Source organism: Chiroxiphia lanceolata, chromosome 25 (genome assembly GCF_009829145.1).
Source record: "Chiroxiphia lanceolata isolate bChiLan1 chromosome 25, bChiLan1.pri, whole genome shotgun sequence".
Classification (NCBI taxonomy): Eukaryota; Metazoa; Chordata; class Aves; order Passeriformes; family Pipridae; genus Chiroxiphia; species Chiroxiphia lanceolata.
Genome location: NC_045661.1, coordinates 162,613 through 176,606, shown reverse-complemented (window position 1 = coordinate 176,606; position 13,994 = coordinate 162,613). Strand labels below are relative to the sequence as shown.

Here is a 13,994-nt window from a genome sequence, read left to right as displayed (position 1 = left end):
TATTCAATCCTGAAGATGTTCCAGGCCTTGGGGACGCTTTTACAGTCTTTGCATTCTGCTTGCAGGGTACAAGGCATACACATGCAGGCAGGCACAAAGTAAAAGCAATTTTTTAAGGAACTCCTGCATACTGTTAAAAAAAGTGAAACAAAAAAAAAAAAGCTTTTTAAGAGGAAAAATTCACAATGGGCATCCCTGTTGTCACAACTGTGCTTAGAGATTTTGTGGCCTGCAAGGATATGAGCCTAATCTTTGCTTGGAGAGAGCAGGATGCGACCTGAGATGCTACGGGGCACTGACCATCCCACTGTGGTGGCAGGAGGTGAGCAGCAGGACAAGCCAAAGACAGCACTGTACCAGAAACAGCCACGAGGATCTGGGCTCTGCATTGGACAGCTAAAGCCTGCGCTGAAGGAAACCCACCCATCTCCACTTCACAATGCTGCCCTGCCCTGGGGCCTACAGGAAGTCCCCAGTATGAGATGCATGGACCAAGCAAGCCCACAGGCAGTCCCCCATTCCTATGGCAGGTTCAACCCTTTAGCTCCTGCCACCAAAGCCATGCTAGGACTCAAGCGTGGAGGAGCAGAGGATGCCAGCTTCCCAGGACACATCCTGCATCCACCACTGGTGCACAGTGACCACCAGGCTCAGGCTGGTGTGAGCTCACCCATCTTGGGATGAGGACAAAAGCAAATCCAGCTCCTACAGAGTCAACCTCTGCTTTTGCACTACCTAATACCAATCTGGCTATTCCTTAGGCATAGGAAAACTGAAAAGTTCTGCCTAAAATACAGGTAACCCAGCAACTCCACAGCACCGTGCCATCTCCCTGCATGTTCCTAGGGAGTACAGATCATAATCCCTGACCTCAAAAGCAGCACTACAGCCCTCTCAAGTTCCACACCCTCTGTGGGATGTGGCAGCAATAGGAAGATCCCACGTTAGAGTAGGATGCACAAGAAAATGCCATGATCCTTCCTTTCAAGGACAGTTTTTCTCTATTTTAATTGCACATAAAATAAGGCAAGCAAAGGGGGGAAAATCTCCACTCAGTTTCCAGGAGTAGGTCAGCTGGTTGCAGTTGCTCTTGGATTACAGAGAAAAAAAAGCCACTGAAGGAACATCACTCTGGTTGCAGCTCTGACTTATTGTTCTCTCGGTGCCTGCAGCGATTTTGTTTTTGAAGAGCTGAGAACAGAGTGTACTGAGTGTGGCTGGCACACGAACTTGATGTGCTGACAGCAATTTGTACTCAGATTAAAAACGGAGAAGGAGGAGGGGTGGGGGGAAAGGATGTAACAAAAGCTAGAATGACAGATTTTGAGTGCAGCCCAGGTTTTAGGGATCAGAACTGTGAATTAAGGTCTATAAAACTTAAAACCTATAAAAACCTGGAGATACTTGCTCCTGGAAGCATGGTTTCTTCCAGCCTAATTCCAGCACCTCCCAAATACACAGCTGAGGGAAACCATCGCTGCCCCCTCTGGATCACAGCCTCATCCCAGGGTGGGCTGCCTGTCCTCACAGCTGCTGTGCCATCCCCAGCATAGTGCCCACCATAAACAGAGTTGCATTTGTTAAAAAAAAACCAAAAAAAACCAACAAAAACAAACAAACAAAAACCAACAACAAACAAACAAACAAAAACCCAAAATCTATTTGCACCCAAAACATTCAACTGCAAGGCCTGCTTCTCCTTGTCCTGTCTCATGGGGAACGTATTTAAGGTAGTCTCAGGGCTCTGAACATATAAGGATGTGTAGGGTCTCAATGAATTAGGGGCTACGACCAGAAAGGGCTGGCAGGGCAGTGGGCTGCCACAGGGATCAGCCCAGCATTCCCCATCCCTGCCCTACACGAGCAGCGCTGGCTCCGCAGGATGGCCTGGCAGGGCATCTTCCTCCGTGATTCTGAGACACACGTGCTCCCGCTCATGGCATTTGCGTCCAATGGAACACATTAAATTTGAAACAAGTAAAGCAAGGATAATGGGCTGTGGGACATTGGTGTATGGGGAGACTTGTTATTTGGCTCCTTATTGTCCTTTCAAAGAGATGATTCCTGGCTGATGACCTCCCCCACCCCCCTCAGCCCCTGCCTGAGCCTGAGCATCATCACATTCCAAAAAACCTCAAGCTGCAAAGGGAAGGACCAGTGCTTCAAAGGACCAAACTACAGAAGGACCAGTGCTCTTCCCGTCCTCCCCACTGGGCATGGCACTGTCTTTAAAGAGCTCAGACCTAATCAAAATAAAGATGAGAGCTGGATCTGTGATGATTTCAATTATATTTAGTCTTTCAGTTTAATCTTTGGGGTAGCGGAGCCAGCTTCAAGCTTAGCTTGTGGCTGGTCCACAGCTAGGATGCTCAGCACGGGAGAGGCAGACAGTCAAATCTGAGTCAAAACCTCATTTTTCCTTAAAAAAAGCGTTGTTAGAAGAACTGGCCATTTAAGGCCGCAAGCTCTATAAGCTGTCACAGCTCAGATTCAATTTCTCAGTCGCTGAAGGGACTTTAGGATCTTTGCACAGGAGCTCTGGAAGTGAGAAAAAAAAGTAAATGCATCCCATATGAAGCAAGCTCTGGGTCTGTATCCCAGTGGTTCTTGGAAAGAAAAAACCAAAATCCAAATCTGGCTTCCCCTCTCCAGCCTCATGAAACATCTGCTCCAGAAATGGGATCAGAAGAGGGAGAGCCCAATGGGACCTGAGCTCCTCATCCTCCCACAAAAGCTGAAACCACCCTTATTACAAGCAAACCCTTGTAATAATCTCCTTCCTCCCCATGAGCAGCCCTCTGGCCATAGGGAAAGGAAAAGGCCCCGTTCTGCAAGAGATTGCGATAAAACCCACCAAAAATACCATCAACATTGGACAAAGAGGCCAAAGAAGGAGCTGTGTGCCTGTATCATTGCCCAAACACATTAGCAAGTGTGTGTTCCCCCATGAAGGGAGGAAGGCCTGGCAACCGACGCTTTGGAGGCAAGGCAGAGCCAGGGGTTTTGGCAGATGGCACATCACAGAGCATCTTGGACACTGCAATGAGATGCAAAAGGGTCAGGGGAAATGGCAGAGTTCTGAAACCCCATGGGCTTTGCTTCTTCCATCCTCCCCACAGATGCTGGCTGAGCAGCCCTGGCTCAGGGTTTTCCAACCACCCCATCTGGCCTCCTGATGGATGTAACTGCATCCTATCATGATGCACAGCACCTACAGCCTGGTCAGTAGGTCCTTGCCAGGGGAGAGAAAGTGGGGTGGCTCAGGACAGGCTGATCCCTCCAGCTCCCCTACAAGGCACTGGCACTCACTCTCCACAGTGGCACCTTCATTAGGGTTGGAGTAACCTTCTCCCTTTCTCTTGATCCTTCGGATTATTCCTCCATCCTCAAACAAGTCCTCGCCTTTGAAGTCAAGCAGCTCAACCTAAAAAAAAAATAAAGAAAAAGTGGGCAGAGCTTAGGGAGGGGGAAAGGAGAAGGGAAAAACAAAGCCACAAAGCAGCAGTTCATCCTCCGGCTGGAGAACCAAGCCAGCTTATTCTCCATTCAGTTGAGGAGCAGAACTTGTCCATAAAATCCAGCTCCAAACCACAGCATAACACACACAATTTATTAGAAATTGGGGCACATCCAGTACCTGAAGCATAACACAAAGTAACAGTAAAAATAAATGTATTAAACCTGTAAGGGTACAACACAGCTACTGCTGGAAGATGCTGTGAAAGTTGCCTGGGACCAGGTTACGCAGGAGTTTCCCCTTCATCCTCTGATGGGACCAACTCCAACCCACAGCTTAGTCCACACTCGTCTTGGAAAGACTAAGCCTTACTTTAGTAGGACAGACCCATTCCTCCTGCCTTGTCCCAACGAGCCCAGCCCAGGAGGAATGCCTCATCTCAGCAACCACACTGTGCCAAAAATGTGGCTTTCCTACCGCCCGACAGCACTAATCATTTTCAGCACCTGGAGGCATTTCCCACCTGCTTTCTCCTTCCCCTGTACATGTTTAAATCAGGAATCTGCCCACTCCCTGCCCCAGCACCGGTGCTCTCCTCACCCAGAGTTTCAGTCCCAGCCTCCCAGCTCAGACACACATTTCTGAGAAAACCTTGGCAGCAGTTCCTGGAGCAGAGAGACACACTTCAGGAATCCAAGCTGGGTTTTTTGTTGTGGTTTGTTTTTTTTTTTTAATTATTATTATTATTTCTAAGCTGGTTAGAAGGCAGGAAGGGAGTGAGTGAGCTCATCCATGCGCCACCTCACCAGCATTACTCACCTCAAAAAGAGGGTGGCATTGGAGGGGGATTTGGGGGGCACTGCCAGCAGAGCCATATGCATAATCGGGTTTTGCAGAGCAAGTAGCAGATCTCTCCCTTCTTCATGGTAGCTACCCCAATGTCCCATGCCTTAATTACCTGACCTAGGAGAGAGGCAAATGTCAGGCAGGAGGGAGCAACCAGCAGCCCAGAAAAAAAAATAGCCCGAGTGCTGCAAGGATGGCACCTAAAAAAGCCCATACACCCAAGCCACTTAGGGCAGGGCTGACATCGTCCATCTGTACTGAAACAGGGTCAGTTGATCCCACCAGAATGATCCCACCTTCCAGCATCCCCACGGATGAACTTCCCTGGACCAGCTCACCCTTGCCCAGGCTGAAGACAAAGGGCTCATTCCGATCGCGGCTGGAGTCAAATTTTTTACCATTGGCCAGTTTGCCTTTGTAGTGGACATAAAACCTTGTCCCCGATCATGGGAGGACTCATCTTCACTCCCAGGTCGCTTAATGATCTGTGAGAGAGAAACCACCCATGAGCAGGGGCACTGGGACAGCTGAGGATACGTGTGGAAGGAGAGAGAGAGACGCACACACACATGCATTTACATAAACATATATATACATACACACATGCATATACACCACAGTGCCGCTCTAAACAAACAGAAGGCTCAAGCGGGAGTCATTCAATTCATCCTTCCGTCAGCCCCTAAAAATAAATCCCAAACCAGAGCCACAACAATGGAGTGCGACAGGGCTGGGAGTAGAGACCTGCCCTTTGTGGAGGTGTCTCGATAAACACTGTGGTTCGAAACCCAAAGTGAATGCAATTACGGTCACTTTCTGTCCATACACATTTTACTCGCAGGGGTGTGTCTGTTCACTACTCACTTCTTGTCAACACTTCTTTTTTTCTGAATGCTACAGCCTGGAACAAGCAGTTCTCAAGCTGAGGATGGAGCAGGGGAGGATGCTATTCTTAGAGGAAAGGTGCTATTTAACTGGAGAAGAGCAAGCGCTGGGGAGCAGATCTATCCAGAAATGGCTCTGAATATGAAAAGGGGTTGTGGAGCAGACTGGATGACCTCAGTAATGTGCTCTTTCTAACGTCTGTGAGTCACATACAAAAATTCTTTGTGGATTTACAGCTAATAATCTGATTAGGAACACAATGGCAGTGAAATTCATGGAGCAGCTCAGTCTCAAACACCCCTCCCATCCTTCTTCACTCCAATTGATGCCTTTCAAATGAAAGAACTCAATCCTACAACCCTGAAAGTACTATGTGACCCCAAGGACTGGGGATGCAGCCCAGCAACGTGACCATGCACCCCAAAATGCAGAAAGGCAGGACATTCTTGGAAGACCCCCTCACCTTCAGAACCCCTCGGTCTTGAGCTGGTGTGATGTCCTCCCCGCGCTCAGTGAGGGCCACTGCCTGCACCTCCCCTTCAGTCTTGGTGGCCTCATCAGTGGTCATGGTCTCCTGGCATAGGCACTGGACCTGGGGAGGACACAGCATGCGCCCCATCAGCCCAGCAGGACCATGAAGGTGGTGTAAAAGGAAAGGGTTTATCACCCTTCCTGGAAAGGCAATGCACAGCAAGCATCTTCTCCAAAAAAACAAGCAAACCCAACACCAAAAGAATCTCACTATCTGGGTGGATAAAGAGAAATTCACAGCAAGAATCTAAGGAACTGAGGTTTTTTGGGCAAACTGCTGGAGCACTGTCCTCCCATCACCACCACATAAGCAGCCAAGGTGCCAGAAAAGCCACGTTTTCCATCAAACAGAAACTTTTTCCAATGGTTCCTGGTGAAAAAGGAATTGCTTATGGTTTCAAAAACATATTTCCTGATGATTTCCTTCAGACTGTAAGGCTATTTTGGTAGCTGCACTGCTGCATGACACGTCATCAAGAAAACATGTGACAGAGAATTGGAAAGCAATGGTTTTTTTCAGACATAAACCAGATCTATTAAAGCCACTCTAATTGTGAAACTTTCCCACAGTCTTTGTTGTGGAAGCTGATGTTAACCAGCAGGAGAAATCATTCATTTGGGGGATTTAGAAAGAGCAGAGAAAGGATGTTTTCAGCTCCAAGGGCAGCTAAGTCATGTTGCAAGAAGAATTGCGTTCCTCGCACCCGAGTGGAAAGGGAAGAACTGTAGCCCAGCCCCTCCCCAGCACAGGAAGCCACCGAGACACAAAGAGCCCTGCAATGGAAGAAGCAAAGTGAAAAATAAGGGAACTACTTATTGCAATGCTCAATAGTCTTGAGGGTGATATTTAACTTGCCTCTGCTCTGCTGAGGTTTCAGATGGGAACATCTTAAAAAAAAAAACCACTGAAAAAGCAACTTGTGGTGAGATCCACTATCTTGCAGGTACTTATATACTGGAAAACATGCCATCAGTTACTTTGGAAGAAATGTTTGACGATGCGGGTGGTGAAGCACTGGCACAGGTTGCCCAGAAAGGTGACGGCTGCCCCATCCTTGGAAATATTCCAGGTCGGTTTGGACAGACCTCTGAGCAACCCGGTCTAGTGCAAGATGTCCCTGCTTGTGGTGGGGAGGTTGGACTAGAAGGCCTTTAAAGGTTCCTTCCAACTCAAACCATTCCATGATTCTATGATTCTGGTGCTGGGATGGTCTCCAAGCCCTCACAGTTCACACTGCCCTGCCACCACCACGGCCTTCCTCTTGGAGATGAGCAAGGAGGTAGTGGCACCCATCATGGCATGGGCATGCCATTGGCACCGTGTACCAGCTCAGGGCTTCCTGGCACAGATCCTGGGCATCACCACGGACGCAGCATCCATAACCCATCTATTAAGGACCAGGAGAAGCCTGAAAAGGGGAGAAGCTTGCCAAAGAAGTGCCACCTCCTGGGACAGAATCTCCCAAGGTCCACCAAGCAGCCACTGCTGGGATGCAGAAGACGGAAGGGGAGGTGCTGGCTCTGGCTTGCCGGTTGCTAAATCCCACCAAGAGACATCTAAAAATACACCATACACATCCTTCTCATTATTTTTCTACGTAAGCAATTAGAGGAGTCATCCAGGGAAGCTGGCCAAGGCGAGCGGGAGGGGAGACGCTCTGCGTCAGAAGCAGTGGGAGGGATGGAGCCCACAAGACCAGCTATTAAGATGTGGTCCACATTATAAAAGAGCTCACGACTTCTCTGTCCAGCAAAAACAGTTCCAACTAGGTTAGAAAAAAGAGCATGCTGCTCCCACTTATATCCCATTTGGAGCAACAGAAGGAGGCTGGCTAGGGTCCAAAATCCCAATTAATTTGAAACAAACAGCAGAAATATCTGCTGCTCCCTGAGACTTAAATGCCAAGCAGACAGGGATGTCACTGAGAGCTGAGCAAGTTTGCTGGTGGTGCCAGAGCCTGAATCTTCTCATTGCAGGACCATGTGTACTCTGGATATAGGGAGGGAACTAATTAATTACCCTGCACAAAAGCCCATGGGTGTGTCTGACACAACAAGCAGATTCTGCTCTCCCACTGCTGCTACTACACACAAGTTAATGTTGTATATCTGTAAATGAAGCCGGGATAAACCATCCTCCCTCCTGCTTCATTTCCCTGGGATATAAACATGGACAGGTAGGAGAAGTACAGAAATCTGTGTCATAAAAACAAGTCATTTAATTTTACAATTCCCTCTCCACACAGGTGTTGCTATCTTCCAAACCAGAGAAATGGGTGAAAATTCAGAGCAGAGAACTGGATGCAGATGTCTGACCCCAGGCTGAGGACAGGCAGGTATCACACATGTTAGGGTTTCACCAACCACACGATCCCGACCCCAAGCCACGTTTCCTAGAAATCAGCATACCAGGAATTTGTCAGCTCCAAATGGAAACTTCATGTTGCAGATCTCAGAGGCTCACAGAAGGGGAAAAGGAGGAAGAAGAGCAAGACTGGGTAGTGTTTTGAGGGGTCTTACCTTGCCACCATGCAATTGCTGGAGAAGGATTGAAGGTCCAGGGAGAGTCTGGGGAGGTGTTCACCCAGAGACACAGTGGGAAAACACCTGGTAAGAAGAGGTGGGGGTGGGGGGGAAAGAAACCACATGTGCTGTATTCTAAAAGAGTATTTCAGGATTTAAGAAGAAGGGAGAACTGAGACAGCAGTTTTGAGCTACAGATGATGCTCCACCATGGTCAGAGAGGGGTGATGAGACTATGGCGAAAATTTCCCATGGCAGCTCCTCTGCTCATTGCAGCCATGGGAAGATGTTTTGACTTGCTGTTTCCACAAACAGTGTTTAGCATCTTACCATCTGCTTTTAAAAAAATAAACCAAGGCTATATTTGGTCCAATTTTTTTACTAGGATGAAAATTAGCAGGATGGAAAAATAAGAGTTGGCTGCTCTGGTGTTTAGTTTTTTAAGACTCACTTAGCACAAAGTGCTTGCACTTCCACGCACCACAACAGCCCTAAAAGTTTCAGATTGCAACCCGGGAGGGAGTTTCTTTACAATGCAAAGGTCAGGCTAAAAAACAACAAAGCTAAATGCATAGCAGGAAGATGTGGGGCCATGAATGCTAGTGAGCATCACCCCGAATCCCAGCCCCTCAAACTGGGCAGCAGCATGGGGCTGCACCTCCATCCTTCATCCCCACCACACCTGCTGACTGATAATGAAGAACAACCCAATTAGCATAGCAGCTGGCTCTCTCCACTGTCCCACCGGGGTTCCAGTTCCCCTTTGATCACAAGAATTACTTTATCGGGTAAAATATCTTCTTGCTGAGCAAACTGTCCCTGTGCAGCAGGAGAGGGAAGACCAGAGCAGCAATTTTACCCAGACAAGAGTGTTTTAAGACACCTACAATGCCAACTGCTGAGCACAGACCCAGTAGATGGTGATAATAAATTCAAATTGGGATTACTAACAAAATATGACCTTCTTAAGACCAACAAGGCAGCTCCATGTAATCCTCAGCTCCATCCCAACACATAAGGATGCACCCAGACATCGAGTGCCATTTCTCACACTCACGCATCACAGTTTGAATTAAATATTAATTTTTTTCTTTTTTTTAATCCTAGCCACTTGACTTTTTCCTCCCTCCTTAAACAGGGAAGCCATAAAATTGAAACTATTGCTCACATGGATCGATTTACTTCCTAGCACACACATTGTGCAAGCAGCCAACATCCCAGCAGGCCGGGCATGGCAACTTTTATTCAAACAAAAAACCAAAATGCAAACAGAGCTGCTTTAATTGCCCAGCACTCTAACAAACCTCCATCATGCCCAGGGTGAGCCCTGACTCACTAGGGACCGAAGCAAACTCCCTGCTCTCCTTTATCTACGGCCAGTCCCTGCTCTAGGTTTAACACCTTCTGCCCACGGAAACCCCAGTATCTCCCGAGCTTCTCCCAGGCAAAACGGTGCCACCCATCCCGTGGGGACACCTCAGTGGGGGATGCAGTCACCAATCACCTCCCAGGAACCAGAACGTATCAATCTATTAACAGAAGAGCAGCAGCAAGGAAAGGTTTTTAAACAATGAAGAGTAACAAAGTGAGAAAACTACTGCATGCAACTAACTCAAATACAACTGTGTATGTTCCCATCACACTTGCTTAACCATTCTGCCTAGCTAATATTTTTAAGCTTCTGAAATGGTTTTAGTTAAGATCCAAGTCATAACTATCTTTTTTTTAAATATGTGAAATAAGAGGCTGCCCTCAATTTCAGCTGCAGAGAGAGGAACAAGTGAGCAGGACGGGTCACTAATCCCTGCCAGAAAAAATATTTCAGGCGAAAGCAAGTTGGGTTCAGTCTCTCTGCATCCCCCAGAGTGAGGTAAACACACCCATGCCAACAACACACAAAAGACTTCCAGAGAGGGGTGGTTTTATCCTCCCAGTTTACAATATAAACCCATTAAAAATAATCTGGCTCTTTTGCTAGTTACCTAGCAAGGTAACAGCAAGGAAATGCTTGCTTGGTGCTTTTTCCAGGTTGCTTCAAAATAAAAAAAGTCACAGATAAAAATCCTTTGAACTCTCTTGCAAGCATCCCATTGGCAGCCTGTGGTCCATCCCCTCCAGTGCGGGGACCCAGAGACACAACACCTTCTGCTTTCATGTGAAATGGAAAAAAAAAAAGGCAGCGTTTTCTTTTCTTCCTCCCTTATTTCAAAAGATGAATGTATACTGGGGAGAGCAAAAGCCATAAACATTTATGGGTTGTTGCTCTTCCAAGGGAAGAAGGTGCTAGGGACACGATGCAGTTGAGGATATTTTACACATCGATGTTCTACAGCTCCTGGCCCCCAAAGCCATCCCTGGCCCCAGCATGGATTTCAGCTGCTCCCATCACAAAAATCACAGCAAGATTCTGCCACAGGCAACAGGTTTCAAAAATACTGGAAAAAAGAGGAATGCAGGAGCCAGCAGCAAAGCCTCTGCTCTGCATCAGCAGGGAGAGGCAACAGCCTGCACCCCTCCTGAGGGTGTGCACCCCTCCTGAGGGGCTAAAACAGCTTTCGATGATGGCTAAAAGAAAATAATTAAGGAAATACAATAAATGTATAAATAGCTATTCCACACCTGCCTGAGCTTCTTGGGAGATGGTTGGCAGAAGGGCCAAGCGCTGCATCCTAACAAGCTCAGAGGCCATTATATACAGACACTCACATCACAGTGGGGAATGCAATTTCCTAAAGCTTTCATAAATTAGGATTATGTAACTATATGGGAAAAAAATATAATAATATAGACAAGAAGGTTACATAAACCATCTGTAAAATGTGAGAAAGTACTTGACATCCCACTACCCACTCCTTGGCACTCTCTAACTGGGTCTTTTGCCATCAAAAATAAGCAGGCTCCTATCAATCATGTCTTCTCCCCTGGTCCAAACAACCAGGGAGAACAGACCCAGCCAGGCTTTTTGGAAGGAAATATTTCACCTCTGGCTATTAAATGTGAAGTTTCCCTCCCCATACAGCACACCCCGGTGAAGTCCAAGCCCTCCACAGGCGACTCAAAGCAGCCTCCTGGCAGCAGCTACATCAATGCTGAGCAAATTCAATTTCAAGGGACAGCTTGAGGAGACTAAAATAAATACAAAATGGGAATAAACAAGAAACTCCTTGTTCACCAATTCTGTTTTGATTTAGTCTTTTCTCCAGAATAAATCTGACAATTAAAGTTAGATTTTTTTTTTTTTCCATTTCTAAAAGCATCTCATTGCTTGCAACAGATTTCAGGCTTTCTCTAAGAAACTATCAGCCAGGTGACCCCAAATGGCAGCACCCCCTGGCAGTGCAAATGCTGTATTTAATCACTTATCTCCATGCACAAGGGCTCGGTAGCACCTCGAGAGCCAAGTGCCGGATCCCAAGGGGGGATCCCCGACTCAGCATCCAGCATCGCTGCCAGCAGTGCTGGCGCCCAGAAATAACTCGGCACACAAGACCATCTGCACCAACGGGCTATAAATGCCAAATTATTTTGGGCAAAATGCAATTCCCAGCATGTTGTGAAACACCAGCTTGTTCCTGTGCCAAATCAGGATTTCTTGTAGAGGACAAGGAAACATCACAAGTGGACAAACTGCAGGAGGGGGTCCAGGGTGGCCATCACTGGGGGATACTGCGAGGTGCAGGCAGGGTCAGCCCTTGGGCAGAAGGAGGGTTGGGGGCTGAAGACACTGCAGCTTTGGGGATGATGCTGGACCATCACCAGGGCTCCCGGACTCCTGTCTGCCCAGAGGAGCAAGAACATGCACATGAACATGCACATGAACACGCATGGGCACACGTACACACTCGTGTACATCACTTGAGGGCAGAAAAGGAGTTCTGCATCCCACCAGGGCTCCTTGATGGGATGGGGGTCACATCCCAGACACAATGCTATTTGTCAGGTGGTGCCTCCTAGAGCTCATTTTATTAAGTGATTACATTTAACATAAATCCAAAAGTACTTGAAATAAGAGTATTTTTAATGAGGTTAAGTATCTAAGAGTAATACTGCTATTTACAAAAATGGGACGTTGCAGTCCCTCATCATCCCAGCTCTTCACTTCTGACAGTTACTTTGGTATTATTTTCCTAATTTTCCAACACACTCACTTGCAAAATCAGAAATCCTTAGTAATAACAATTACTAGTTACGGAAAAAGCTTGTTGGCTCCATGACAAACAAATTACATGAACAACTTGTACATTAGAGCACTCATGGCCACTTCTTTACACCCACAAACACAGAGTACTAAAATAAAAGAAAACCTTTGCTAAGTAATTTGCTATTTCCCTGTGATGTGCACAAGACCTGTATGAGTTCTGTAGCTCCCTCAAGGGGCTGAAACAATTTTATATCAATACATATAACTGAGAGTGACTATAAAATAAAATATAAAAAAGTATAAAAGGGTAAATAACTGAGGATAAATTATTCTCCAATTAGTTTATAAAATACTCTTCCCCTGAGGCAGCCTGGGAGCTGCAACCAGACAGAAGATGGTCTTGGTGCTGAGCATCTCAAACCTTCCAGCAAACTTTCTCCTTCTGCAAGCAGGTAATTAAAACACATCTAATTACACAGCAGTGATGTTCTCAAGGGATGCAGTATGGTTTTTATTCAGAAATTGTCCTTATTTTCTGTCTCATCCCAGTGGGAAGATGCTCTAACAGTGCTGGGAAAGGACCTCAACGTGGGCAAATACAACCTTGGGAAGTGGAGATTATCTCTTTTTATTTTTTTAGAAAAGAAGAAAAAAGAATTGCACAAGCAGTGATCCCAGCAGACACCTCTGCTCTGGGCAGGGTGGGCACCATGAACAGCCTCCATCATGCCAGCCTTCCCCACTGGACCCCCTCCAGCACCAGTCCCACTCCATCCTCAAGACTCAAAGCCACCAGAGAGGCCACATGCTGTCACCCCTCCCCATGCATTTCAGCAGAAGCAATAACTTCTCCACCAGCTCTCCAGAAATCTGCTTTTCTCGATGCCACCACATATTTTCCCTAGCACAAGACCCACCTGCTCCACCATCTCAAGCCCACAGAAAAGCCCCCGGCCACCCCTTCCTCCACCAGCACCCCACTACCACTGGCTCCTGTGAGCACTCAGCTCCATCCCAACCTTGCCTTCCCCTTCCTGCGTCACACAAGTTGCTGTCATCAAGCTGCAGGGCCAAGGACTAGCACGCCTCCAAAGACCAGCATCCCACCTTTGGGCTGCAAAACTCTCAGCATCACTGGGAAGTTATTCCTGCTCAAGCCCACACTCCTGGTACATCCCCTGGCAGCGGTTCCCTCTCCATCAGCGGCGTTTCTGTCCCCCCCCAGCAGTTTTGTCCCATCTCCAGGGTACCAGGCTGGAAATAAAACCCAAGTATCTCCAAATTGCAGCACTGCCATCCAAATCAAACCCACACCTTCAGGAAAACAGCCCATAAAAGCCAGATACAGGCTCTACCAGATGTATTTAATTATTTTCTTCTCCCCAGCCCTTCAACAGGGCAGGGGAGGAGGCAGGAGGGAGACAGCTTTCCCACATTTTAAAGGAAGGAGTGATCTGTTCTTTCAACTTCTCTTTTTTAACTTTTATTGCCAGTATCCAGGCTGGGGTTGATACCCCAGTGATATCCCAAATCCACCTCAACAGTTTAATAGCCCATTATGGTGAGACACTATTTAAACTCTATGTTTAAAACCGTAAAGTATCAGCTCCT

The 13,994-nt window shown here is 47.2% G+C and overlaps 1 protein-coding gene and 1 long non-coding RNA gene across 2 annotated transcripts in view; both read right to left on the bottom strand.

The window, feature by feature from the left end:
* FKBP5 (FKBP prolyl isomerase 5) overlaps positions 1-13,994 on the bottom strand; it is a 29,126-nt gene that overhangs the window by 6,383 nt on the left and 8,749 nt on the right. Inside the window, 6 exon segments of the mRNA XM_032710755.1 lie at positions 3,310-3,424; positions 4,277-4,348; positions 4,350-4,420; positions 4,642-4,753; positions 4,756-4,788; positions 5,652-5,780. Of these exon segments, the coding sequence (XP_032566646.1) occupies positions 3,310-3,424; positions 4,277-4,348; positions 4,350-4,420; positions 4,642-4,753; positions 4,756-4,788; positions 5,652-5,780 (532 nt within the window).
* LOC116798382 lies at positions 8,013-12,311 on the bottom strand. The gene is made up of 2 exons (XR_004360882.1): positions 8,240-12,311; positions 8,013-8,112 (listed from the first exon to the last, which is right to left on the bottom strand). It is a non-coding gene; the product is annotated as an uncharacterized LOC116798382 (long non-coding RNA).